This window comes from Nyctereutes procyonoides, unplaced genomic scaffold (assembly GCF_905146905.1).
Source record: "Nyctereutes procyonoides isolate TBG_1078 unplaced genomic scaffold, NYPRO_anot_genome, whole genome shotgun sequence".
NCBI lineage: Eukaryota > Metazoa > Chordata > Mammalia > Carnivora > Canidae > Nyctereutes > Nyctereutes procyonoides.
The window spans coordinates 23,176,660-23,203,644 of NW_026575048.1; the positions used below are offsets into that span (position 1 = coordinate 23,176,660).

Here is a 26,985-nt window from a genome sequence, read left to right on the forward strand (position 1 = left end):
CCTAATGGTAATTTTATATTCCTGTGTAGTGTCTACTAAAATATTTTGCCCATTTCTTAAGGAGGTGGGTATAAGCCTTGTGAAATATATATGTACAATCTCAAATATTTTCTCCAATTCTGTGAGTTGGTTTTATATTTTTAAATTGCAATCCTTTGAAAAGCAAGTTTTAAATTTTGATGAATTCTAATCAAACCGATCAATATTTTGTTTTATAGTTTATGCTTTATGTGTGCCATCTAGAAAATCTTTGCTTATTCCCAGTTTGCAGAGATTTTCTCTTATGTTTCCTTCCAGAAATTCTATAGTTTTAGATTTTACATTTAGGTTTATGATTCATTACCAGTTAATTCCATAAGCATTTAATATGCTCCAATTGGCTCCAAGGTCTTGCCAACATACCAAGAACTCTAAATTTTTTTTCTCTAGCCCAGATCTTTTTTTCTGATCTCCAGACCTCTGTGTCTATCTGCATATTCACTTGGATGTTTATAAGTTACTAAAGACTCAATATCTCCAAACTGCACTTTCTACCTTCCTTTCCATGCATGTGCCTCCTTCATTTTTGCCTGTTCTAGTGAATGGCTCCATCCACCCAACTGGTCAAAACAAAAATACCTTCCTCTCTCCCACCTGTATCCAATCCATCACTAAACCTGCCTATTGCACCTCATACATAGATACATACAAGCCTGTTCTTTACTCAGTATCTGCACTCTCTAGTCAAGGCTACCCTCCCGTCCCTTGGGCTGCTGTGAAAGTCTGGGGTCTCTATACCCACCACTGCTCTACATCCAATTCATTGACAGTCCTATCCTTTAAACTCTACAGCAGCTTTCTATGGCTTAAGATAAAGGTTGCATTCTTGAATGTGCCTAATCCCCCTCTGTGTATCTTTCTCCCCATCCTTTTCTCCAGCCAGTCCTCTTTCACCTACAGGCCCCCATGCATGCGTCTGCCTTGATTTTCTCAGAAATACATCCCATCTCTTTCCCTTCTGAGCATTCATATGCCATTACCACTCCCTGAAAGGATCTTGCCACAGTGTCATATTACCACTCTTCCTTCAGACTTCAGTTCAAATGCCACATCCTTGGGAAGGCTTCACTGATCCCCTAGTCTGGGTCAAGCCTTTCTCTTATAAGTGCTCACAGGAGCCTGTACTCCTCTATCATGTATCACTATGATAACTGCCTGATGATACATGTCATTAGTAATGTAGCATTCATTTCCCCTTCTAGAATGTAACCTTCATGAGGACAGCAGTGGCTTCTGCTTATTCCCAGCTCAATTCCCACTGCTTCACACACTTCTCTGCATGTAGTAGAGGAATACTAAATATACTGAGTATTTATTAAATGAATGCATGCATGCATGCATGAATGAATGAACAAAGACAAAGAGAAAGGCAACCTTGGATGGGAAGAGGGGAAGGGGTGGGTCACGGGGCACAATCTCACCAAGATAGGGGGGTCAGAGTGGAATCATGTGGTTGTGGGAAACGTGTTCGTTGAATTTCTTTTTGAATCGAGAATCAATAAATAATTTTCTTTCCCCAATCATGTAAGCAGACAATCAATTATAGCAAGACTTCACTGGACCTACACTGGTTTTATCAAAATCAACCTATACTCCATTTTATTTTTTTTTAAGATTTTAAATTTATTTATTCATGAGAGATGCAGAGAGGGAAGCAGAGACACAGGCAGAGGGAGAAGCAGGCTCTATGCACCAGGAGCCAGACGTGGGATTCGATCCTGGGTCTCCAGGATCGTTCCCTGGGCCAAAGGCAGGCGCCAAACCGCTGCGCCACCCAGGGATCCCTATACTCCATTTTAGAAGCAGATGGTGAAACAGTTTCAGCACAAAAGATGCAGATGTAATTCTGAAGTCTCTGATCACAGTGGCTTTCTGTTTAAAAGCAATTAAATGCAGGCATCAGAAGGCATTGGCAGGAGGGGAGAGTTCAACTGGAGGAAGTTATTGTCATAAGCCAATTGGAAAAGAGAAATGTTTTTCACTTTTCCTCTAGAGCTTTTGGGAAGCCTCTTTACACCGACATTCAAGGCCAGTTCAAGGCTGGCAGAGCAAGGCTAAAGAGAGAGCAGGGTCCGATGACTTGAGTAGGGCTTCCAGCAGTGAGAGAGCTGGAGTCTGGTCCCAGCTCAGCAGCAGAATGCGTTATTTAATGTGCAAGTCCACATTGGTCCATAGCAGGCTATGTTATTTCCATGTTGCCTCAGTTTCTCCAATAATACATTACATATGTGCCCCTCTGCTGAGTGGTTTGTTACTTCCACCCATGAATGGAAAGACTAAATGACTACTGGAGGTTCAGTTGGACTACAAGTCTGATGTGCTTCCTCCTTCTCTCTACTCATGTCCTTGGGACATTGGGCTGTGCAGCGACCTTCTCTCTTGCTTTCACTGAAAGCCTGCAATGGTTCTGATCTCATTTTCTCCAAACCAGCACCATACCTGAGTCTTTGCATAGCATACTACTCCCAGGGCTAAAGGTAGCTGAATTAAGGGGCCAACTTCTCTCTCCTGTGTGCTATGTCCCTGCGTAGGTGGTTGAGATACCATTTCAGGTGAAACATAGAGAACAGTCTCTTCTCACTGGTGTCTGCCTTGTCAACATGTCACCTGACAGGACCACCTGTGAAATGCCTCAGGGAGGCCTGGGGAGAGCCCCTCTCACATCTCTTTTGGAGAGCTTGCATCATATAGTGTGGTGGTCATGGACCCTGGCGTGAGACCCTGTGGGTTCAAATTCCTGCTCTGGTCGTTTATAGCTGTCGACAGGTTTGGGGTCCTCATCCATAAATGTGGATAAAAATGGTATGTCTACCTCCCAGAACTATTGTGAAGATAAATGAGTGAATATAGGTTAGCGCATTCAGAACAACGCCCACAATATAGTAAGCACTATACAAGCGGTAGCTATTGTTATTTTAAGGCAACGCACTGGTTGGCAGTGGTCTCGATGCATCGTTTTCTATCTCTGGTCAGGGATCTTATGGTTTCAGGCCTGTGTAGCACAAAGGTGTGAGATACCCTTATTCAGCATCTACTGATTCAGCTCAGAAAGCAGCATGACAATATTTTTGAGTTCTCCTTGTTCAGTCAACAAACATATGTTGAATACCAATTCTGTGTCAGACACTGTTTTGGACTGTGAGGACACCAGAGTGAAAGCACAATGTATGCCTGCCTGAAGTTCAGGAAAAAATGGGCAGAAACACACAAAGCTGGTGAGTTTCCATGCAAATGGAGCTGTTCCTTACAAAGGGCCTTCAGGGCTGAGAGAGAAGGGATGCCCAGGGACAGAGGGGTCTGGGAGGAGCACCCTGAGAAAGTGCCACCCTCACAATCTTCAGAGCTAACATCTCTGGGCTTTGGAATCTTAATTATGGCATTCTACAATTGATGCTTTATTTCTCTGGTGGATCTAATGTACCATCATACCTCTGAACATAAAATAGGCTGAACAGATTCGACCCTTTTACTGAGGCATTGTGCTAAGGGCTTTCACACGCATTATATCATTCAGCCAATTCTCTATGAGGACGTCCAGATTTCTTCAGAAACCAGAATGCCAGATGGAATAATTTTTTGATGGATGGAGTCCATTACCAGTTGAGGCTATGAGCCCAGGTGATTGAAAAAGCATAAATCAGGCAATTGTCCTGGTGTTGCCACTCACTCCAATTTTTAAACCTTCTGTTACTAATGGAGATATTACCTGGCTCTCTTGATGATAAAAGAATTAGCTCATTGAATCACCACATGATCATCTGGATTGCAGCTTTTCCTTTTCACTGGCTTTCAAAACATTGTTTAATTTTTACACTAGAGAGGGTTGGCTAGTGTCTCCTTCTCTCTCTCTTTCTCTCTCTCTCCCTCTCTCTTTTTTTCGTGCATGCTTTGTTTTACTGCCAAAGACTTCTGGCCATCTGAATTATACTTAAACCTAGATGTCATGTGTGCACCTGATGTATGACGAGAGAGAAAGAGGATCTCTCCTCTCCATTGTCTCCTACTCTTGGTTGTGCTTTGCTCTGAGATCACCAAGTCAAACCCAGTTGTCAATCAGGTTTCCAAACCTGAGCTCTTAAAAGATCTCACCTAGTTCAAGTCCTCCCTAGAGGGACAGAGAATAAAACAGGGCTGGGATGGGCTTCAGGGCTCCTCAGTTCCCTTCTGTGGAGTCTGACTGCAGAGAATGAGTCAGAATAGTCATGAAGCTATCTCCCTGGCACTAACCCCAGACCCGTTTTAAATAACGCATCTAAATGTTAATGCACACTTAAGACAACAGTGCAGCTCATACGCTTCCCAAATTGATTCATTTTGCAGTGAGCCTGATGCAATTTACTCAGTATAAAAATGTCTCTGGCAATTAGGGGGAACAAAGGGGCAAAGCTGGCAGACCACAAGGATGACAAACAAAGCAAGATGATGTGAAAGCTGGGGATGAAATTAAATTTCTTTTTGAATCAGATATTTTTGGGAATGTCAATAGCAAACAAGAAAGGCCTCCTTTGCCTGCAAGAGAAACTTGAGGATTCTCTACTGGAAAGGAAAGATGCAAATGGGCTTGAAAATGGTTTTGATGAAGTGCTCCAGCAGCCTCCCTGGTTGCTCACTTTAGGGTGCCTGGGGTTGAAACAGCAGGATGCAGCTGGTGGAAGAGTGAGCCAAGCTTATGCTACTTTGATGGGTAGAGATTCCCAGATCCCTAAAGAGCAGGCCTCTGACCCCTTAGCTACTTAGGATCACCTGGGAAGAATGTGGCTCCAGAAAATATGCTGTAGAAGAAACTAAAGTTGTTTAGCCTGGGGGGAAGGAAGTTAAGAAGAAACATGAAAACTATCCTGAAAGGAAGAAAAAACTGCCTTGTTAGGAGAAACTAGGCTTGTTCTATGCGATTCCAGAGAAGAAACAAAAGATCAACTAGATAATGGTGAAAATCTGGTGAAACAGGAGAGGGAACTAACATATATTATCTGTTCAAATGAGTCTAGGTACCTTGTATGCATGTTCACAGTACGACTTCATAGGAAAACTGCAGTACTAAATGCAATCATATACCTCGGCGCTAAGAACACAGTAAGCACTCCACGTATATGAGCTATCATTGCTAAAAGCTCCTCCAAGATAGCTACTACTATTCCCAAATTATGGATGAGATATAGGAGGCTTGAAGAAATTAAACAAATTTTTAGAGCCACTCAATAGCTTTTCAAGATTACAAAGGCAGTGGGTTGCTAAGAAGTTCTTCTAGCTGTGAGAGCCACCCTACAGTGGGGCGGTATGCTTTGCAAGAAGGTGAGCATCCTACTTTTTGGAACCAGGTGAGCTGATGTCAAATGAGCTTTGGAAGAAGCTCTTGCATTAGTTTGTGGTGGGGGCAAAAGGGTTGAATTCAATGACTTTTAAGGTTCTTTTCTGGTTGATGAGTCTATGACTAAAATATTTTTCTAGTTCTGCTGGCTCAACTCTGCCTTTAACTCAAATTAGCATAAATAGTCATGTGGGAATGTGAAGTTGGTGATGCAGTCACAGAGTAAGACCAAGGACTCAAGGACCATGGACGGACAGTGCAACATGAAAGTTTTTATTTTCATCTGGACTCTGGTTTTGCCAATCATCAAATGTCTTGGCTCAACTCCACATACAACAAACTCGATGCCACCAGTACCCTGAACCCGTAGGGGACAGTCTTAAGTTAGGGTGGTAGAAAGTTAATCAAGAAAGTTAATAGACAATTGAGGATTTTTAGAAATGGAAATCAGCTGGGTATATTGAGAGGAGGCCCCACTGGGTACCAAGTGGCTCTCTAGGCAAAGTGACCAGAAAAAGAAAGTCCAGACAAAGGAATCACTCTGAGGATGTCGAGTAAAAATCCAATAGAATAAGGATTAGAATTTCCTGCAGTCAGGGAGCAATTTTAGTCCTGGGAGGGAATATTTAAGGAACAGTTGGAGAGACCACAATTGGAATTCATCTTAGCTCATCAGAAGAGATGAAAATCTCAACGGGAGTCTGTGTGCTTAAGTGAGAATGTAAAGACAAGTAAACTACAGAAAGGGAGAAATTTTGGGGAAAATACCAAGTAGAAGATTCTTGTGGAAAATAACACATAGGAAACATATATGAAATTGCCTGGAAAATCGGAGGAGCTAAGACGATTCCACAGTAGACAATCAGGAAGCATGGGGACCATCTTGTTTCCAAGGCTGATGTATGTCAGCATTTGCCTAGCAGTGTGGGGTGGTTAGGGAGACCAATGGAGATGATGCAGGCTGAGGACAGTTATTTTTCCTGGTGTTGAGTGGAAGGAAGTGAGATGTTATGGAGGAAAAAGATGGAATTTTGGTCAAGAGCTTTCCAGATGCATTTTTTAAATTTTATTTATTTATTCATGAGAGACAGACAGAGAGAGAGAGAGAGAGAGGCACAGACACAGGCAGAGGGAGAAGCACGCTCCATGCAGGGAGCCCGATGTGGGACTCGATCCCAGGTCTCCAGGACCACACCCGGGACTGAAGGTGGTGCTAAGCCACTGAGCCACCCGGGCTGCCCGCATTTTTTTTCTCTTAAAACCATATATTAAATTCTCAAAGAGTTCCTGCTCCAATTTATTTGGGGTTTGTTCATTTAAAAAACATTTCTTGAGCATACACTGCAAGTCAGGTTCCATATAAGGCAATGGAGACGCAGTAATAAATAATGTCCGTCCCAATTCTTAGGGCGCCTCATTGGTGAGAAAGACATGTAAAAGAACAAAGGTGGTGTAGGGCTGAGAACACCAATGGAGATGTGAAACAGGCCACAGAAGTGGGTGCAAGGGATGATATAATCAACACTGCTGGCAGTGGGTCTGGAGTCCCAGGGAAGGCTTGGGTGTTAAGGGATTCTTTTCTGAAGGAGGGGAAGGATTGTACTTGGTGGTCAGAGAGGCGGAGAAGGAATGGGGGCTTGAAATCATTTGCTTCAGTGAGGACAATTGTGAATAGCTTATTATAAACGAATTATGGGTCCAAAGAAATAGGGTAAGTCGAGATGGGGAGGGCCGGATCAGGGTCATGTGTTATGCCTAGAAGGAGCTCGGACTTGATCCACAGGGTTTCCTGGAGGGTCTGAAGCATAAAATTAGCAGCCTGTCATGTTTACCTGCCAGTTCTTTCATCAAGTTCTCCACCAGCTCCTTTTTGGAACTTCCTAATGCCTAGGAGTCGTCACTGAAGTTGTTATTCTCAAAGACTTCAAGGAACATTCCACAGAATTAACAATACGACAGAGAACAAGATCTGAGTCTAGAAGTGGGGCCAGGAGGGAAACAACACAGCTCTTTCCAGATTCCCACTGTATACCTGAAGTTCCCCAGAGGGGTGTGGGGAGGCCCCAGATCCTCAGATAACCTGACGACCTTGGGTTAATGGTCTTATTGGCAGTTCTAATGCCCCGAGCTCAGCCTGCGGCCTTCACTGCGTGCCTTCCCTTTTCTCACCCTCACAAGACTTACCCATTGATAGAGGGAAAGCAATCAGCAATTGGAAAGCAGTGGGAACACACCTTCTTGGAGCTTAGCAATGTGATGTAAGATCCAAATCTATGTGTCGATTTTGTAAAGCCTTTTAAATGCAAAGTCCCATGGTTGATACAGCTCTTAACTAAGGCTCTGAACCATAAGAAAATGCATTTCTGTTATAAAAACAAGGAGTTTAGCTAGACATGTGAGTGTGGTACTAGAAGCAAAACAAAGGGGGAAAAAGGAAGCTCAGAAACAGAGAGGTTTCCGTTGAGGCCTGGAATGAATACAAATATCAGAAAGGGAGACAGAACATGAAAGACTCCTAACTCTGGGAAACGAACTCGGGGTAGTGGAAGGGGAGGTGGGCGGGGGGTGGGGATGACTGGGTGGCGGGCACTGAGGTGGTCATTTGATGGGATGAGCACTGGGTGTTATTCTATATGTTGACAAATTGAACTCCAGTAATTTATTTAAAAAAAAAAATACAAAGCTTGCTGGGCTGTTATGCAGCTCTCAGTGTTTCTGTTTTTTTTTTTTTTTTAAAGACTTTACTTATTCATGAGAGACACACAGAGAGAGACATAAACAGAGAGAGAAGCAAGCTCCTCATGGGGAGCCTGATGAAGAACTCAATCCCAGACCCCAGTATCATGCCCTGAGCTGAAGGCATACGCTCAACAGCTGAGCCACCCAGGCGTCTCTCATGGTGTTTCTTTACTCATGTGCCATCAGGATTGGTGGTGTAGACTCTGCATTACAATGAAAAGAACAGGGAATTCCCTCTCCTGGTTCTGCCTCCTTCACCACCAACAGTGACCTGGTGTCCCCAGGCAAGGGGGCTCTGATTGGCCTAGAGCTTCAGGAAACAGGGAAGCAGGGACCATGTTACCTGGTTGGACTTTCTATAATCTTCTGCAGGCCAGACTTTCTAGTTCCTGTTCTCAAGGCTGCCTGCTTTCCAAAATGTGCTTCTTCAGTAGGCCAAGGTCTTAGAACTTTGCCCTTTATTTTAGATGGGAAGGACCACATATATACTACATGTATGTATACATACATACTCTATGTAGCTAGGTATTTATGAAGAATAAATAGTGGTTAATCCTTATTAGTTGGTGATGGGGGGCCTGGAGCATAGCAAGAAGGAGTGTGGACTGTACAGCTAGACTGCCTGGCTTCAGATCTTGTTTGCTCCTTCCTAGCTGTGTGGCTCTGGGCAAGTTACTTAACCTCACTGAGCTTCAGCTTCTTCACTGTAAAATGCAAGTAATAAAACTACCTCCCTCACTGAGTGGCAGTGGGCATAATATTAAATGATATGACACATGGAAGGCACTTAGAATAAAGCTTGGCACCATGGGGTAAGCACCAAGTAACTCTTCCACTCTCCTTGCTGTGGTCTCTGTGGTGAAGGGGATGGAGGGCAATCCATGAGGAATAACTGCCCTATCTATTCTTTCTGGAAAGGAGGGGGTGGGGTGAGGGTGATAAGAAAGTCCTAGAGTCTGAACCAACTGTGACCAAAAAGTGTAAATAGCTTGTACCCTGAGTCCACTTGTTATGGGGTAGAAATCAGTTGCATACATGGATTGTCTATAGGAATCTGGAGTCCTTGTTGGGGAGGAAGATACTACCACAGAGGGAGAGAAAATCAGAGAAGAGCCCAGAGCCAGGGTGAAATCTTTCCAGCACTTGTAGCAGGACATTTGCTAGAGGTGGGGGAGGGGGCCCAGGGATGAGACTCCTGTTTGGAGACTGGCTTGGTGGGGAGAGGACGGGTACTGTTGCTACACAGGCCGGTGGCACATGTATGCGAAGTGTGAGCACTCTGAGAGACCAGAGGGGGGCAGGGTGGTTGAGGATGGTGCAGGCCCTACTCCTCAAGCTGCCGGGCCCTCACACATGGTCCCTCTGTGCATGGGATGCCTTCATCTCATTTTCCACCTGACTGCTCCCCTCCTTCCTTCAGAGCCAGTTCAGGTTGTCTTCTCTGGGCCAGCTTGCCTACTGGCCACCAGCACACTCAGGATACACTTCTCCACAACCCTCTGCAACACCCTGTGCACAAACCCATCATAACCCTGTTCCCACAGCATCATAGCTGTCCCTTGTTATCCATCACCAAACCTCACTGTGAGCTCCTTGAAGGCAAGATGAACCACCAGAGTCTAACCAGTGCTTGGGACAGAGAAAGGCTCATAAATGTTTGTGGATGGAATCCATGATGGAATGACTGAGTAAATTCCTTGACACTAAATTCCATCACCTCAATTCCTCCACCTAGTTTTAATATCTCCCTCCCCACTGGGAAAAGGTGAGGCTCAATAAACACTTCTTAGATGTGACGTGATTGTTTTTACGTATTTTGACTTCTTTTTGTATACAACAGACATTTATCATTATAGGATTTTCCAAGCTGCCATTTTCACAAGCCAAGGGGTTACAGGTATTCACAATTCTTTAATCTTCCTAGTGCCCAATCCATCAAATATCCAGGGCAAAGTGGGAAAAGGAAAGCAACCAGCTCAAAAAGCCCCACTACAAGCCTTGGGCTGTCAAATCTCGAAGGTCAAAACCGGCAGAAGCCGATGGTCTTTTCATTTATTTTTCTTGACGCCCATCAATGAAAGCAATCGTGAGTAAAAGTTGTACCTGCCAGGAAAGGAATTGTCCTTTGTACTTAGTGGCAACCTTCACAGTTGAGGTGCACTCTGACAGCTGCTTCCTGAGCCCCAGGGAGGATTATACATGTATCCCTAGGCGTAGGGTAAGGGTGGGAAGAAAATACCTTTCATCTTTTCATTGATTGGAGACTCTTCTGTGATCAAGATGGGGCTTTAAGTTTTAGACTCAGAGCTCTGGTTTAAGAAGAGCTGCATCATAGACTACCATAAATTGATCTGGTGTCCATTCACCTACCAAAGAACACCTACCTACTATGTGCTAGGTGCTGTGCCGGGCACTTTGAGGAATAAGAAGACACACAAACCTTAAGTCTCTACCTTCAGGGCTTGTGGCTCAGAATTAGATGACTAAATATGAGATGAGTCTTCTTGAGAACTTTTCCTACCTGTATGAGAATAGGTGTCCGTTTCCTCAGAGCCAGGCATGATGCCAGGGTTCAACTACAAGGCCTCCTTGTGGGAACAACAGGAGTCCCCCCACCAACCCCAAAAAAGAAAAGGCCTCAAAGATATGTGCTTCTCTGTATATTATTTAGGACTAAGGAAAAATCATTGAACCTGAGATATAGATGAAAGCTTCATCTATAAAATGAGGATGGTAATATATATGATACAGATCAGAGTGAAGATGGAATGAATTGATGGACTGGCGGTAGTTGATGCACCTGGTAACCTGAACAAGCACTGTACAGAGATTTGCTATGATTATTAACAGCATAGTATCTACCTCCTGAGAACAAATAGGAGTGCCTCAGCTCTGCTGTGAACCTGGGACCTAGATGAGAGTCAATACATCATATTCTGAAGAACAGAAAAGGATGATGGTTAGATGGATGGATGGATGGATGGATGGATGGATGGATGGTGTGGATGGTGAGGTAGATGGATGGATGGATGGATGGATGGATGGATGGATGGATGAGTGGATGGAGACTCTCTCTGACTCTGGAAAATCCAGCTCTCTCTAGTCCAATCTGTAATCTTCTCAGTCCCCTGTGCCCTTGAAAGCCATATTAATTCTAGAGAGAAAATAACAGATCTTTCTTGAGTAGACCCACTGGTGAAGACCAGTCCCATACATGGCCTTGGATTCACCCCATTGCTCCCTATGGGGCCACGCAGGCAGGATCAGGTCAGGGGTGGTCAACCTTGTTACTAGCATGTCCACTTATGAAAGGGCAATAGGGCTTTCCACCCTGCACACAAGTGTATCTCACTTCTCCAAGCTTTCTTTTTAACTTCTGTCTTTAGTGTTTAAAAGTTACCAGCATAGGTGATCAACAAATTCAAGCTGAAGTGTTAGCCATGATTCTTGATTTTTGAGGTATGCCATAATAATCCTTATGCTCCATTCTAAAAATACTGATGCTCAGAATCACTCTGCATGGGACTAAGCCATACAGATTTTGTAGGTGTGGTTCTGATTTATACCCCCAAAACTTGAGACCTATCATATTAATGGCTTTAAGTCCAGGTGTTCTGGAGAGGACTAGCATTTTAGTAGTTGCTTCAGTAATACTACTCACAGGGATGAGAAATATGGTGAATCCAGGCACAGCCAGTGGGACTAATAATTTGGGACCCACCTTAGGGAACACAGCAGTCACTCTGAGAACACGGGGTATGAAATAGCTAACCTTGGCTGTCCTTGTGCCCACCCTCACATAGCCCAGAGCAGCCTGGGGGAAGGCCGGCCCTAGGCCCCTTTGAGGGGCAGCCAGGAGTGGGGACAAAGCACCATTAATTAGCACCTGCTCTGCATATCATCTAATTTCATCCTCGTGACAACCTCATGAGGTGTGCCAATTATGACCATTTTACAGATGGGAAAGCTGAGGTTCATAGAGATTCAGAGACTTGCCTAAACTCACACTGGGTGGGAGCTACCTCCAAGCACACTTAACACCCAAGTCTCTTGATCATGCTGTGCTCAGAGAACTCCAAACTGCATGACTGTTCCTAGGACCAGGTTACCTGGAAATATGCCCCTGACAAGCCTGGGTGTGAGTTTTAAGGCTTTAAAAAATTATCTTTAAAGCTTCTGAATGGCTCTCTCTTTTTAGTGTAAATCACCCAGACATTAAAGCCCTTATTGTATATTTATTAGTGTGTTATTCAGACCAAGAGGAAAAAGAGAAAAGCCGACACTCTGAATGACTTTGAAAGTGAGAAAATGCTGGGCCTGAAATTAAATCATTGTGGCACTGCCACTCGAGGGCATCAATTTCAATAAATGATCACCTTTTTTTATTCCTGATCCCCTTTATCACTCAGGGAGGATGCAAGGAGAACTTTGGCCGGAGCACGCTGAATGCCACAGGCCCCCACTTGCCCAGTGCTGGTCAGACCTGCCACACTGCCCCTGGGCCGACTGAAGTGAAACCCAGCACAGCTTGGCAGTTGGGCATCTTTGCCCGACCAAATGCCTCGTGGCCTCTTTCCATGTGGCCCTGCCTGGAGCTTCAACCTTGCTCAGCCTGCTGAGACCAGCCGGTCTGTTTACAGGACAAGTCAGGGTTGTATATGCTGGCAACAGAAGCAGTCTATGTCGGGAGAGGGGTACAGTCCCATGAGCCAGACTGGGAAGGTGAGGCCAAGAGCAGGACTCTGGGGTGCAGAACATCATTTCCTGCCCCCCAGTCCTGAGTAATCCCCTGACAGGAGGTGGCTGTCATTGCAGGATTGGGAAGGGTACGGGCTACAGCTGGAGTTCCCACTTTGGAGGGTGAGGAGCTGCAAATACGCAGGGGAGCCGGAACTGACTGGTACCTCCAAGTCCACAAGTCAGTACCCCTTTGGGTTAGATGACTTTGGCAGGTCCTCCCATGAGGATGGTGCTGGCTTTAAAAGCTGGGATCTTTGGTCAGAACTGATTGGTTTAAATAAATGTGGTAGCTGTGTGGGTACCCAGCACAGACATGGGTTTTTCTTCGCCAGAGGAGGGTGGCTGCAGACTCTAAGCCAAGAGCAGTGAGTTTGAGGATTTCTTGATGCAGCTGTTCAGCCAGATAGACAGACGGGAGTACAGAAGGACGGGCTTTGGAGGGCTAACTTGGGCATGGGTCCTGGCTTTGCCAGCAGCGTGTACTTGCTCCCTCATCATATGACGTCATGCCTCTGGGCCTGGGTTCCCCCCAACAGGAAATTGACAGAGGAGAGGGAACTCATGCCTCCTCTGAAGGTTGGAGTTAAGATCCTGCAGAAAGGTGAAGCTTTGTGCTGAGGGGAGCCTTATTTCTCTGCCACCTTCTGGAATGAACCTTGGTTGTGCTGTGAAATGGCTCTGACAGCTTACCTTGGCTCAAGCCCAAGTATCACCAAATCCTTTAGGTTTAAAAAATCTTTTCAAGTATTAGTAATTCAAATAATTGGCAACTTCTATCCCCTCAGGGGCCAATTCTTCTCTCCACACACTGTGTAGTTCTGGTCACACATAATCAAGTCCCTAGATACTGGAGACTGCTGGAGAAACCTGGGTGCTTGGAGAGGAAGGAAGACTTGTGGGTGTCCCAGAAGGAGGTGTGGAGGTACTCCCATAGCCCCAAACAGCCCCCAGCCCCCCGAGTCCAGGAGGACGTCGATCTCACACCACCAACTGCTGCTGCTTTCCTCTTTGAAAACAGCTCTCAGCAGAAAGGCAGGGAAGCACAGGAGGCAGAAGCAGGGGCTCAGCTCAGCTTCTGAATCTTTCTGGGCCCCCATTTAAAGCCATCTGCACAAGCACGTGCTGGGTCTTCCTCACTGGCTCGTATTCTCCTTGAAATCCATGCCCCTGTCATCTTCAACTGTGCATTCCCAACACCTATCACATGGGAGGCACTCGATCCATGGATTGGATGCACTAGAAAGCATCTAGCGAAGCACCTAGCATGTGTTAAGTACCTACTACTAGAGCTGGCACAGTGCAGACCATTTTCCTCATGCCATTTCACAGCTCACCACTTTAAACAGGGATTATCATATTCATTCAATGCATGGGGACTTTGTAACCTCTGACTTCTAGTTAAGATGTCCTATGCCTGCTGGATTCTGTGGCCAGCAGGGCTGGGCTGTTTGACAGAGCATTTCTCTGCTTCCTCACTCCTGTGGCCATTCTGGCAGGGCAGAGGAGCAGATGAATAGACCGGGCACTCATCATGTGTGTCTCCTGGGAGATCCCGGCCAAAGCCAGGCTGTCTTGGCGAGGGGCGGGCGCTCATGGCCTATGATTCACTAGACCTCATGTACGTGGCTGCTTTCCAGGTGACAAGGAAGGGAGCAGCTGCTGGGGCTCCCTGACTGCCTTCCCTGTCTCCAGCATTTCCAGGCAGGCTGCTGCTCCCCCAGTGTTGCACCTTGTGCACACGACTCGGTTTCCAGAGAACTCAGTGGCCTCAGGCTTGTCCTTCCTCAGCCCACTCCTATGAGTCGAGCTCTACCCACCACTGTCATGACAACCTCCTCCCGTGTTACTACAAACGCTGAATGTTGTTTTGCAAATGGCAGTCCCCAAACCATCATGTTCTGTTTTTATCACCACTAGGATTTAACTGTGTCCCTCTTACCACTCGGAGCACTATGTTGTGGGGGCATCTCCAACATTCAAGGGAATGAGCTTCAGTGAGGCAAAATGCCCAAGATCTCGAAACCAAAGGGTTCTTGAGACTGGCACTGACTCCATAATCAGAGAGCAGATAACTCTCAGTCCTTTCTGATCCCCAATTCTGAGCAGAATAGAGCAGACTAGGGTATTAAATCATGGCCTTTCACATTTGTATCCTGCTTAGTGAGCAAAACTCTTTATGTCTTCTATTACCTTGATGCACAGCACCATATAGGCAGGGCTAGCATCCTTATCCCTGCTTCACAGATGGGCAAACTGAGGTGTGGTTGGGGGTGGGATTCACCTGAAGCCATAGAGCTCATTCACGGAACATCCTTCAATTGACCATCAAAGGCTGGCCTTTTGAATGTCATGCCCCTGTATAGTCCTAACAAATAGAAAGTATCCAATGAATCTTGGGTCTCTGAACTGACTACTGGATGGTACACTGGGACCTAAATTCAGGGCTTTGATTCACAGTATACTAGTTTTTCTGTTGCACCACCTCAGCCTGATTGAGCTCTTCTAACAATGGGCATAAATAGTCTGAAGTCAGGCTGGTTGAGTTCAGATCCCCTGCACCCTGTCTAGCTGGTGGCCTTGGGAAGTTTATTTGACCTCATTGAATTTCCTCATCTATGAAATTGAAAACAGTAACAGTACCCATTCCACCACATAGTTGAGTATTAAATAAGAAAATGAATATTCTACCACGTTGTTGAGTATTAAATAAGAAAATGAATATAAGTGTTGACTGGTTAGCACATCTAGGAGGTGTTAATAAGTGTTAGTAGTAATTAGTATTACTCAGGCATAGAGACTAGGCCTTATATATCTTGGTAACCCAGGACCTAGTACAGTGGTTGGCACATAAACATGAGTATAGGGCTCAAGACACTTGTCTACCAACACTGACATTCATCATGTGACATGGAGCACATCACTTCCCCATCCTGGGCTTCATTTCCCATCCCTGTGAATTGATAAATTTGAACCAGGTAAATCTCAGGGTTCCTCCCAGCTTCGAAATGCTAGCTATTTCAGTAGTTCTCAGTTTTTCCTCCCAGGGGACATTTGTCAATGTCTGGAGGCATTTTTGTTGCTATAACCAGGGAAGGTGCTATTAGCATCTAGTGGGTAGACACCTGGGAAGCTGGGGAACCATGCACAGGACGGTGCCCACAAAAAGAATAATCTGGTCCCAGATGTCAACAGTGCTGAGGCTGAGCAACCCAGATACAACTCGACACAGATACTTAGAGCTCTGTGAAGTATTGGACAAGTGCCCGTGCCCTGCAGCTTGCCAAGATGCCTGTGGCGGCAGAGCTTCTCCAGGCAGAGAGCAGTCTATGGCTGCTTCACCTTCAGCTGCCACCTCCTACCCTCACTACGTTGATTTTGTTACAGGTGGAGAGGTTGGCTCAGGAATTTTTACTTTCAGTTTGGAATCACTCCTGCTCATCCTCAAACTCCTAAGATGGCTCTTCCAGGGCTAGGGGAGAATGTGTCTGCACAGAGGTGCATGGAGCCCAGCCTAAGGAAAAGCCCTTGTAGAAGTAGGGCCGTCCCAGGCAAAACCACCCAGTCTTCAGGCTTGCCCCAGTACACCTGCTTCCCTTCTCCTGCCTCAACTCTCACTCTTGAGGGGGCAGGCCAACTCTGGCAATGGGAGAGTCACCTTGGGAATGCAGTGCAATGGCCAGGAGAGGGACCTTGAGACTAATGGCAATGGCAGCCTCAGGGGAGGATCACAGCCTGTCTACACTGTGCTGTCTTCCTTTCCTTATTCTCACTGTCTGTGAAGGGCAGGTTGCCAGGTGTTCATCTGTCTCAAGGCACCAAAGAATCTGGATCATCTCTTTTTGTAAGATTCCTTCACTTTCCATTTCCTCTTTCCTGATCCTACCCTTTTGCCCTGAGTTTCTGCTGAGAGACTATGTGTTTTTTGGAAAGCGCAAGAATGAAGAAAGGGGAGACCTGGAATCCACTTTGGACAATATCACTTCCTATTTCCACTCTCTGCCTCAGTTTTCTCATCTGTTCAATGGGAAATTACAGGGTAGTTGCAAGGATAGGAAGACAAAGAGGGGAAACATATTTGCAAGCCCCCAGGGCTAGTCGTATGGAGGAGCTATGGTCTTCTGCCCATGCTATCCAGGGAACCAGGCCCTGCTACCCAGGAAGTGCTGAAATCCCTCTGGCACCCTTCATTCACATGCATGCACATTCAGGGAGACTCTCAATTCTCCATGTAACATCAATGAGTCCCAGCCCCCAACCACCACACTTTAACAAACTGATGGCCTGAAGTCTTAGCAGCCCCGAGCAGCACCGGTTGTTCTCTGCCAGGCTTGGTGGGGGCAAGAGTACTGAATAAAGTCAGAATAAACAGCTCATGAGGCTGGGTAGACACCTGCAGGATGGCCCTGCAGCCGAGGCCAAGACCTGCCCTGCCCATGGATGGGAGGCCTTACCATCTGGGCTTCTCAGACGAAAGGTGGGCCATGCTGGAGGGAAGTCTGTCAGAGGACAGCTCATCCAAATGGTGGGCAGGCAACACATCCAACATTCCAAACTTCTGGTGGACAGAGTAAGAGTCACTTGGTGCTGGGACCCTGCCATATAGCCCAATGAGACATTGCAGAGGCCAGAAGATGGGTATGAGTTTAAGTATGGGGACAGCATCCTTCTTGAAGTCAAGGCTTCATTCCTGCTCCAGGTATGTAGTTCTTTGCAGCACAACTAAATATAGGTGGGTCAGTAGTAGGAGAGTAGGGTAGAGGCTTTCCAGAACTTAATAAGAAGGCCATAGAGCTTTATTGGAAAAGCAGTAGACAGGCTCTCCCTTCCTAACCCAGCACACCATGAAGGTGAAGGACAGGTAACATCATTGTCCAGATGGGACTCTCCTGAAAGGTACCTTCTTAGAGGGAAGCTAAGTCTAAGCTCGATAGAAATTTGAAAGCTCTCTCATCCTCATTTATTACATAATAAGTATTTAGATGTGGGGCTTCTCAAAACTGGGGTCTTATGATGGTATTTATTCCTATGGAATAAGGGAAAATGTATGCATAGAAATAGGCTGGTTCAAGTTTGCTTTCCAATGCCACGACCTCTGGAGGCTCAGTGGATTGCTGAGTAAACAAGTGAGTATCTCCTGGAAGCTTAAGTTCACTGACATGGGCATCCCGTGTGACTTCAAGATTGTGTCAGCCTTAGAGGTTCTGGAACAAAGCTTGTTCCAATCACCACTGAACTGATACCACTGTGGTGTGCCTGACAAGTTCTGTTCTAAGGTCCTGCACTCCTGCAGGACCTGCTTGGGTGGCTACAATAGTTTGCTCTTTCCCTTACTGCCAAAGTTCTGCTGGTACAACCCAGCTTCCAGCATATTAAATTACTTTCATTTTGGCCTTTTAACACTCCCTTTGGCTGTTTTCTTCTTGGATCCATCTGTACTTTGGGAAATAAATATCTTTAACACCCACTCATTAAATGCCCACTCTGCCAGCTGGTCTTCTGGCCTCTGGAAGGACCACCAGCCTGAGCGGCCAGAGGACCCCACAGATCAGTGCCCGAGACACTACCTGGGGAATATTAGCAGTAATGGCTCAATCTGGACCCTACCTATTAAGGGACAATTGTGAGTTTTAAGTAGATGTCACAGACTCTGGAAATTTGCAGCCCAAAGCCAAGTGGCCTTTTATATAATCAATTTTGGACTTGGGGAAGGACTTACCCATGCTTTCCTGGAGTGGGTACCAGGAGGATCTCTCTTCCAGGCTCGTTGTGGGGCAGCAGCTGGGCGACATACCTCCCAGAAGGTTGCAGATGCCTGTGCACGGAGACAGCCAGCTTGCAGTGCTCACTGCTGCTCCTCATCCATGGGCTCAGGATGGTGTGCTTGGAGTTTGCTGAGGTATTGAGGAGGAGGAAGGAGCCTGGCAAGAGACAGATAAGGTGACTCTGCAGGTGTGTCCAGATAGGAGGGCCAGGCATCTCTGTGGCAGGATATAGAGACCAATGACATCCTAGTCAGCACTGCTAGAGGCCTATCTCACCTTCTTCATATACACCCAGCCTTCTTCCCCCTTTCTTAGATTATCTCTGTGAAAAGCGAAGTGTGAAGCAAGAGAATAGTAATTCAGGACTTGGGCTTTATAGTCAGGCAGACTAAGGCCCTCACCTTAGCTCCCCTACATACTAGCTCTATATCCTTGAGTCTCAGGTTCTTCATCTGTAAAATGGGAATGAAGACACCTACTTCAAAGGGTGGTTGTAAGGGTTCCGTGAGATAAACATGGAAGTACTTTACCCAGTTTTGTATAGAGAGGAAGGACCCACTAAATGATCAATTATTTGATTTGAACTGTCTTCTACATTAGAGATGATAGCTACATACTCTTTTCCAGACAACAGGCACAACTAACGAAATCTCACAAGAAACTAAAAAAAAAAAAAAATAGGGGGTATTATCTAATCCCCAAAGAATAACCAGCATCAGAAACCCGATTTAGAAGCTAAGACATTCTGATGGATTTATAACCTGGTAGAGGGATGGCCTAAACAGTCACTGCCTCTGTAAATGTGCCAAGAATGAAGCAAGGAGATAAGTGCCATCTTGTCAACATCCATGTAAGGTGTTTCCACACCCCACAAGCCAGGGCACACTCCGGGGCATCTCTATCACCCTACATGTCACAGTTTAAACAAAAGCTGACCCGAGTTCTCCATATCACAATAAAGCCAACTTGGCACTCAATTTATGGTTGATTCAGAGTTTCTCAGGACTGTATGGGTTGGCTCTACAATCTCAAATAGTTCTGACCAGTGCAAGGCTTCCCTTGAGAGGTGGGTGGCTTGGAGAGGCAGCATTTGTCCCACATGTTCATGGCTCTTGCTTCTTTGGTTACTAGCTGAGTGATCTTGTGCAGAGCAATAACTTTCTTGGGTTTCAGTTTCCTTGTTTATAAAACAGGGTGAGAAGGGTTGGCTGAACTCAATGATCTCTTAAGATCCATTTCAGCTCTTGAGTCTATGAGTCATGTGAATTTGTAACTGGTCTCCACAAAGAAAGCCTTACAAATCCCCCCTGGTGCCGTGCCTATGGCAGAGTTTCCCTCTGGGGCAAGCCAACCCTAATTCCAGTAGCATAGGCCAAGTGATCTAAAGAAACCTGTATTCATGGGGATTACTGTCAGCATAAAAGTACAGCGCCATTTTATTGTTCCAGGCATTCCTTCGGATGCATTATTTTTACTTGCCATACTTCTGCCTTGAAGTTTCGGACCATTTGATGCTGCTTCTTTTGCAGGGGAAGTCTATTCCAAGATCTCTGACTCCTCCAGTGAGAACCAGCGAATGAGTGCTCTGCTTTTAAATCACTCCTGAGTGCTTCAAACTGGTCTCATTCTACAGACACCCCAATTTACCACATAGGTAAATGAACTAGCAGTCAGGGGTAGAGAATGATGCAGATGAAAAGAAGGGATCCCTACCAGAAGCATTCTTCAAGGAGAAGGCATTATGTCAGGAATTGGAGATTTGCAAAATTCTGGAAGTAGAGAAATGTGACTTCCAGTTAAAATCAGGATGAGGTCAGCATAAGACTTTTTCTGAGCAAGACTGGGGACCTGGGGTCAGCACTGGACACTGAACCCTCTATGATTGCTGGGAAGTTATAGCATGGCAGATGGGCTGGTGAAAAGAGCTCTACAACCCTCAGTAAATAATCTGTATTATGACCCTGTTTTACAATGGTGGAGATATTCTCGTCATGGGCACAGAGGTAGAAGAAAGGGGTTAGAATCAAAGACTCAGAAAGGACTTAAAGATCATCTAACATATCACTTTTCTAGAGAAGCAGATTTCAGGTCAGAATGTGGAAATGACTTGTCCAACATCTTAATCTGAAACTCCCGACCAGACTCCAGGTGTCTGGATTTCTAACCAGGGCTCTTTCCTTTGTACCTTTCTCATTACCCCACTGTACCCCTTATCCTAAAATATGATCAGGGTGCATTGTGGCCAAGCTGTGCAGCTCAGGCACTCAGAGGAGGAAGAAGAGAGAAAGGCAGGCATTTGGGTGCTGGACCAAATCCATTTGTTCACTGGCTCCCTTGCTCACCCTTTCTTGCCTTCAAATTTGATTTACTGGATGCCAACGTTGAGCAAACATCCAAGCACTGGCTCAGCCCTAGGGACACAGACATAAACCAGACACAGTTCTGGCTTTTAAGGAACTCCAGGTCCATAAGGGTGATGAGATTACTGTAATAATTGCTACCAAAAGTAGAGGTTATAAAGTCATAAGACACATACAGGTGAAGCACTTTCAGAGGCTCTGGGAAGGAGACATCAAGCTCAGTTGGGAAGATTCATAAGAAGATGACCTTTGAGCAATATCTTGGAGAGAAAGACAGAGATATTGGCAGAACCAGCCATGTGGGAGTTGAGAGAAGAAGAAAAAAGGCTAAATGTAGGAAGTACATAGAAGCACTGGGTCACAGAGGGGCACCCGAAGACAAGGCTGGGGCCTCAGGAAAGCTAGGGCAGTGGGGGTGGGATCAGACCATACAGGACTTTTAATTCCTGGCTGAAGGTATTCAACTTTACTTTTGGAAAAGTGTTTTGAGGAGGAGAGTGACATCATCAGAGTGGTGCTTCGGGAAGATTAATCTGGTATGTTGGGGGAAAGGTGGGGATCAATTCTGACCCAACCTCATCCTATAGTACCAGTAACACTAAGAAAGAATGTGACTAAATGCAAATGTGATGTTGTTTAGATTGTCACTGTTGTAAGCAAAAGTGCCATATGGGAGACAGACTCTGATCGACTGGGGTTTCCAATCCTAGATTAGTGTGCATCTGTCCAGATCAGGTGAGAATTCTGGAAGTATCTCTGGGGACAGAGTCTTGCTCCAGATACTTTGGGGCATAGTCTGGGGTTAAGATGAAGCCAGCCTGTCTTGCATAACGGTCATAAGGCCTGAGACCCTACTCTGATGTTTTCGAATCGGTGGAAAGTCATACTGAAAGCAGGTTTTTGAGCTACTGAGGGGAAGAACATAGGCAAGAGAAAGATGTTCTCCTTCTTCTCAGAAAGATTATCTGGTGCACATTCATCCCCCAAAGGGTGGGGAGACTCAAGTTCCCAGCGGGAGAAAATCAAGCTGAATCAGGTGCTGTGCTTGGGGCTCCTTCTGCACCACTGTTCCTCCCTCCTGGATGTGGAAACACATGTACATTCTGTCCTTGTAATTCAGTAGCTCAATAACGGGACTCTTTCAAAGTTGACTGGAAGATGGATTATTTTTCCAGTTCTAATATGTGAGGTGATGTTTATATGAATTTTATTTTGTGCAACCGGACTATCAATAAGAGCCCGAGCTTAAAGTATTTTCACTGTCAATGAAACTCTAGTTGAGAGCTATCTCTTCATCAGCAGCTTTCCTCTCTTTCTCTCAAAATAAAAAAAAGGAACAAAAAGGAAAAAATACATTTCATAAGCTCCTTGGGATATTGTCAGTATAAATCTTTTAAAGTCAGTGAGCATTTCTGTCTCCCCTCCCTCTTTTCCGTTTCCTGTTTATTTTCCTCTGAATAGCTTGGGGCTGCTCAGAGGCTCCTGGGGTCCCTTCTAATTAAGAAGGATGGCCTGGCAGCTCACAGACCCCACCCCAGGGTGGACTATGGAGCATTGGAGAAGTGGATCAAAGAGCCCTGCTTAGACAGTGCCAGGAGCGTGTTTCCCTTATTCATGTTCATGCTTATATGTTCAATGACTAAATATGAAATGGTCATTATTTTTACCTCTGGTCACCGATATAGGGATGTATAGCTCTCATCACAGTCAGTGGGGTGCAGATTACAGGCCAGAAACCATGGAGCATGAACGCTGAAGTCAGACAGACTCATTCATATCCAGGCTCTGTGTCTGTCTAGTTCTAAGCTCCTGACAAATTATTTAAGCTCTCTCAACTTTAGTCTGCTCAAATGTAATATGTGTACAGCCTAATCTCACATGGCTGTTGTAGAGATTAAGTTAAATAACGTGCGTGAAGTGGCCACTACAGTGCCTAGCCTTAGCGCGTATGTGATAGATGTTGATTTTGTGCTTGAAGGATGTCTTAATGTGGAGCTCCTTTTTTAGCTATTACTAAACTTGCAATCAGAGGACTGAATCAGTAAGGCTAGCTCTGCCACGACCAAGCCTCCTTTGTTTGTAAAATGAAAGCGTTGGATAGATCTCTCTACGGACCCTTACAGCTCCAAACTGTCAGTAATTCTATCTGCCTGCCTAGAATATTATCAATCTAAAGGAACAATGTCAAGTCTCCAAGCCCCCAAGTCCTAAGGGCTTGTCCTAATTCACCTCTGTGGCAGCTCTGTACCAACTGTTGGAATCGGTTGGCCAAACACGCTGTGAATTGTGATCCCCTGTCCTACTTCCCCTCTTCCCATCGACATAAACACATCCCTGGGAAGGGCTCCTAAACCAGCATCGTTTGTTTCTGTAGCCACTTCTGCTTCAAGGCTAGTACCACCTCTAAATATCTGGTATTTAATACAACCCTTGCCACCTGGCAGGTATTTGGTGACTTTAAAGAATCAAAGTAATATATGCAGATGGCCAGAAGTCAAATAGTTCAACACTGTCATAATAATAATTTTTTAAAGCCATCCCCAAATCCTACTCCTCTCTCTGAGCCCCAGAAACACGTCTAAGGATTTCTCATTTCTTTTGGTGGCCACCTTCCAGATTCTAAATATGGTGATCATCCTGTTCCTTGTTGATGCAACAATTGTAGGCTCCTTTCATCGATTGGATTATTAGAAAAATGGTACTCTTCCCCTTTTAAATCTTGATTGTTTAAATCCTGTTTTACTTTTCTATTACTTACCTTTTTAACTTTCCATGGTAAATGTATTACTTGCTCCATTAGCTTTAGACACTATCCGCTGGCTCCCCTCACTAGATGATAGTTTCTGTCTTTCTCTGCACCTTCCTAACCCACATTCACCTCCCAGGTCAGCTGGGCTTTTCCTTCACATTGTCAACATTGCCTAAGAGTGATTAGGTCAAGTGTTTTGTTTATAGGTTGATGCTAAACCTTGACGATCAGCAAGCAGAGCTTTTGTACCAATGACTATATTTTTCCTGTGCAGTGAAGAAGGGTTATATTTGTGATCTCCTCCATAGGTCCAAACAGCACATTGTACTTGATGAAGAATGTTTCTAGCATCAGGATCAAGTGAATATTCCCTCTTTCTCGGTCTTAATTTGCCTTATATTTGGGTTCAGACTTTCTTGTGCAGTTTGCCTTTCCAGAAATTTCTAATTGCATTTCTCTTTTATATCTGCCATCTTTCTTTTTTTCTATTTATTTTCTATCTGCCTTTTATACCATATCACTAACACCTTTGTATAGTCCTTGAAAAATCTCTTCCTTCTTCCCCAAAACATTGATTTCCTGTTTTAACTTATACCAGTTGCTTTCTGGGCTTCCTGTACAGCCTTCATTTTGGAATTTATTTTCACTGGGATTCTTCTATTAGTCCCACCATCCTCAGGAACCTTCCTTAGGGGGAAACTTCATCATGAATCTTTGAATATCTGAAATATATTTTTATTTGTCATCACACTTGGTCTATAGCTTTTCTGGCTCTAGTCTCTAGATTAGAAATTTTGCTTCAGGAACTTAAAGCCCTCACTTCAGTGTTGTCTAGTATCTTTGTGACTGAGGAGGAATATGAGACTAGTTTTATTGTTGATTTTTTTGTAGTCAATCTGTCTTTTCTTTTCTTGGAGGTTTTCAGGATTTTTTTTTAAAGTAGTCTCCATGTCCAGTACGGAGCCCCACATGAGGTTTGAACTCACCACCATGAGATAGAGAAGATGAGCTGATATCAAGAGCCAGATGCTTAACCCATTGAGCCACCTAGGTGCCCTTCAGGATCTTTTTTTCAACACTGAGTTGCTAAAATTTCAATACAATGTATCTAGGTATGGATCTTAATAAAAATTCCTCCTGGCATTCGGTGGGGTTTTTCAATCAGAGAACATATGCCTCTTTCATCTCTAGTAAATTTGTTTTATTATTTCTCAGATGCCTTCATTCTCTCCTCTTCTCGGTTTTAAATCTTTCTGAAGAGCTTTATCTTTCAAATTAACCTCTGTTACCTAATGTATCCTTGTTTTCTATGGGATCATTTTTTTATGTTGATAGTTCTTTTTCTTTTTTTTAAGATTTATTTTAGAAAGAGATGCATATGTGTATATGGGGGGAGGGGCAGAGACAGAGGGAGAGAGAACCCCAAGCAGATTCCATGTTGAGTGCAGAGCCTGGACTTGGGGCTTGATCCCAGGACTCTGAGATCACAACCTGAGCTGAAACCAAGAGTTGGAGGCTTAACTGACTATGCCACCCAGGTGCCCCAATATTTGTTTTTCGTGCGGCTGGGCTAATTCAGAGGCTGGGTGATCCTGGATTATTTAAACAGGAGAGACTAGGAATGCTGATAGGAGCTTCAGTGCACATAGTACATGGTGCTTGTTGTCTCTGTCAGAACTGACCTGACGGCAGGTGTCAGGGCCCCACCACTTCACTGGTGCCTGCCCCCCAGTGCTGGATGCTGGATACACCACTCAGGGCATGAACACTGCTGATAGCAGGCTTAGCTCTTCCAGTCCACCTGAACTTTAGACATGAGCTCCCTTTTTCCTTACCCTGCAGTTAAGGATCCTGCTACTTTTTTAGTCTAGGAAACTGGGGTTGAATGGCTGTGGAGACATATGGGGTAACCATATTTCAGAGGAATTTCACTCTGCTCCATCCCTCCGGAGGACCCTTATCAGCACTTGGTCATGATGTCTCCCAGTAGATGGGCTCCCTCCTCTGCACTAAACCTTCTTTGCCTCTTTTTAGCTACGACCACTTCAGTTCCTCTATCACCAGTCTTGTGCTCTTAAAATCACTTATGGTTTTCCTCCTGTTCTGTTTGCTAGTCAGAATGTATCCCTCCATTGAAGACTTTATCATCACTTGAGTGGTATTTCAGAAGAGGAGACAAGTGTTGGCGCAACCCACCATCCTGAACCAGAAGCCTCTTAATCATATTCTTTGAATGAGAACATTGGCAAACAGATGTGCAGATGGACAGACTTCCATCTCAATAAATCACACAGGATTCTTCCAACATTGGCTAATTGTCCACATTGCAATTAAACTATTAAATCATTATTATAAGCTATTACTCATTCGATTGATCATGATGCCACTCATATTAGACAGGACCTAAGGAGCAGCAGAAATTTGATGGACTGGAATATGGATAGAGTAAATGTGACACATGCAGGCATCATATGGATACATGCTTCCAGATGCAGCGTCAGGGGATAATGCTGTGCTATCTCTTAGAGTACATTCCACAGAATACCTGCCCCACAGGGGGCTGACAGGTCTCATGGGAAAGCTCTGGGATCAAGCAAGTTGGAAGGGTACTCGTCAAACAAAAGTCAACAGGCTCTTTCACTGCGGGGCTTCTTAGAACCTACATATGCCAAAGAGTCATGACTCTTTAAGAGTAGAATATGCAATCAACCCTACCCAAATCCCTTTGGATGCAGAACTCTTTCACTGTTGTGTATAATATACCATGGAATGTGTTTGGAAACCTGCCTGTCATGTATTTCTACTCTAGAGACTGTCAGCAGGAAGAAAGGGAAAACAATGGAAAAAAAAAAAAAAAAAGAAGGTAGTGTAGAAGGTGAATGATATACCTCTATCTCTAGCATCTCAAATAAATTCTCTTTGTTTTTTTCTGACTTTAAACTGTTGTCTCCTCAAGAACTGAGCTCCCATGGCAGAGTCCTGCTTCTGGAGAGGCTCCACCAAGTTACAGAGTTGGGTCTCTCTACCTGATGAGATTTAAAAGTGCTACATACATCTGGCTTTCAGAATGTCAGAGTTAGAAACAAACATGGTGGTCACAAACCTTCACCCCTTGTTGTACTGGGGAGAAAAACAGGAGGCCAAGAAATGAAGGTCTTGCCCGAGGTCACAGTGAAAATCAGTGGTGGGTCTGGAATTTGGAACTTCAGTCTCCACCTATCTATGATAGAAGCCTCTGATGATGTTTTCAGTGAGACATCCTGTTGCCCCAGGCCTTAATTCCCTTTC

The 26,985-nt window shown here is 44.9% G+C and overlaps 1 protein-coding gene across 1 annotated transcript in view; it reads right to left on the bottom strand.

The window, feature by feature from the left end:
• Positions 1-26,985, bottom strand: part of ALK (ALK receptor tyrosine kinase) — a 690,816-nt gene that overhangs the window by 314,124 nt on the left and 349,707 nt on the right. Inside the window, exon 4 of the mRNA XM_055327701.1 lies at positions 18,543-18,744. Within this exon, the coding sequence (XP_055183676.1) occupies positions 18,543-18,744 (202 nt within the window). The remainder of the gene's footprint in view (positions 1-18,542; positions 18,745-26,985) is intronic.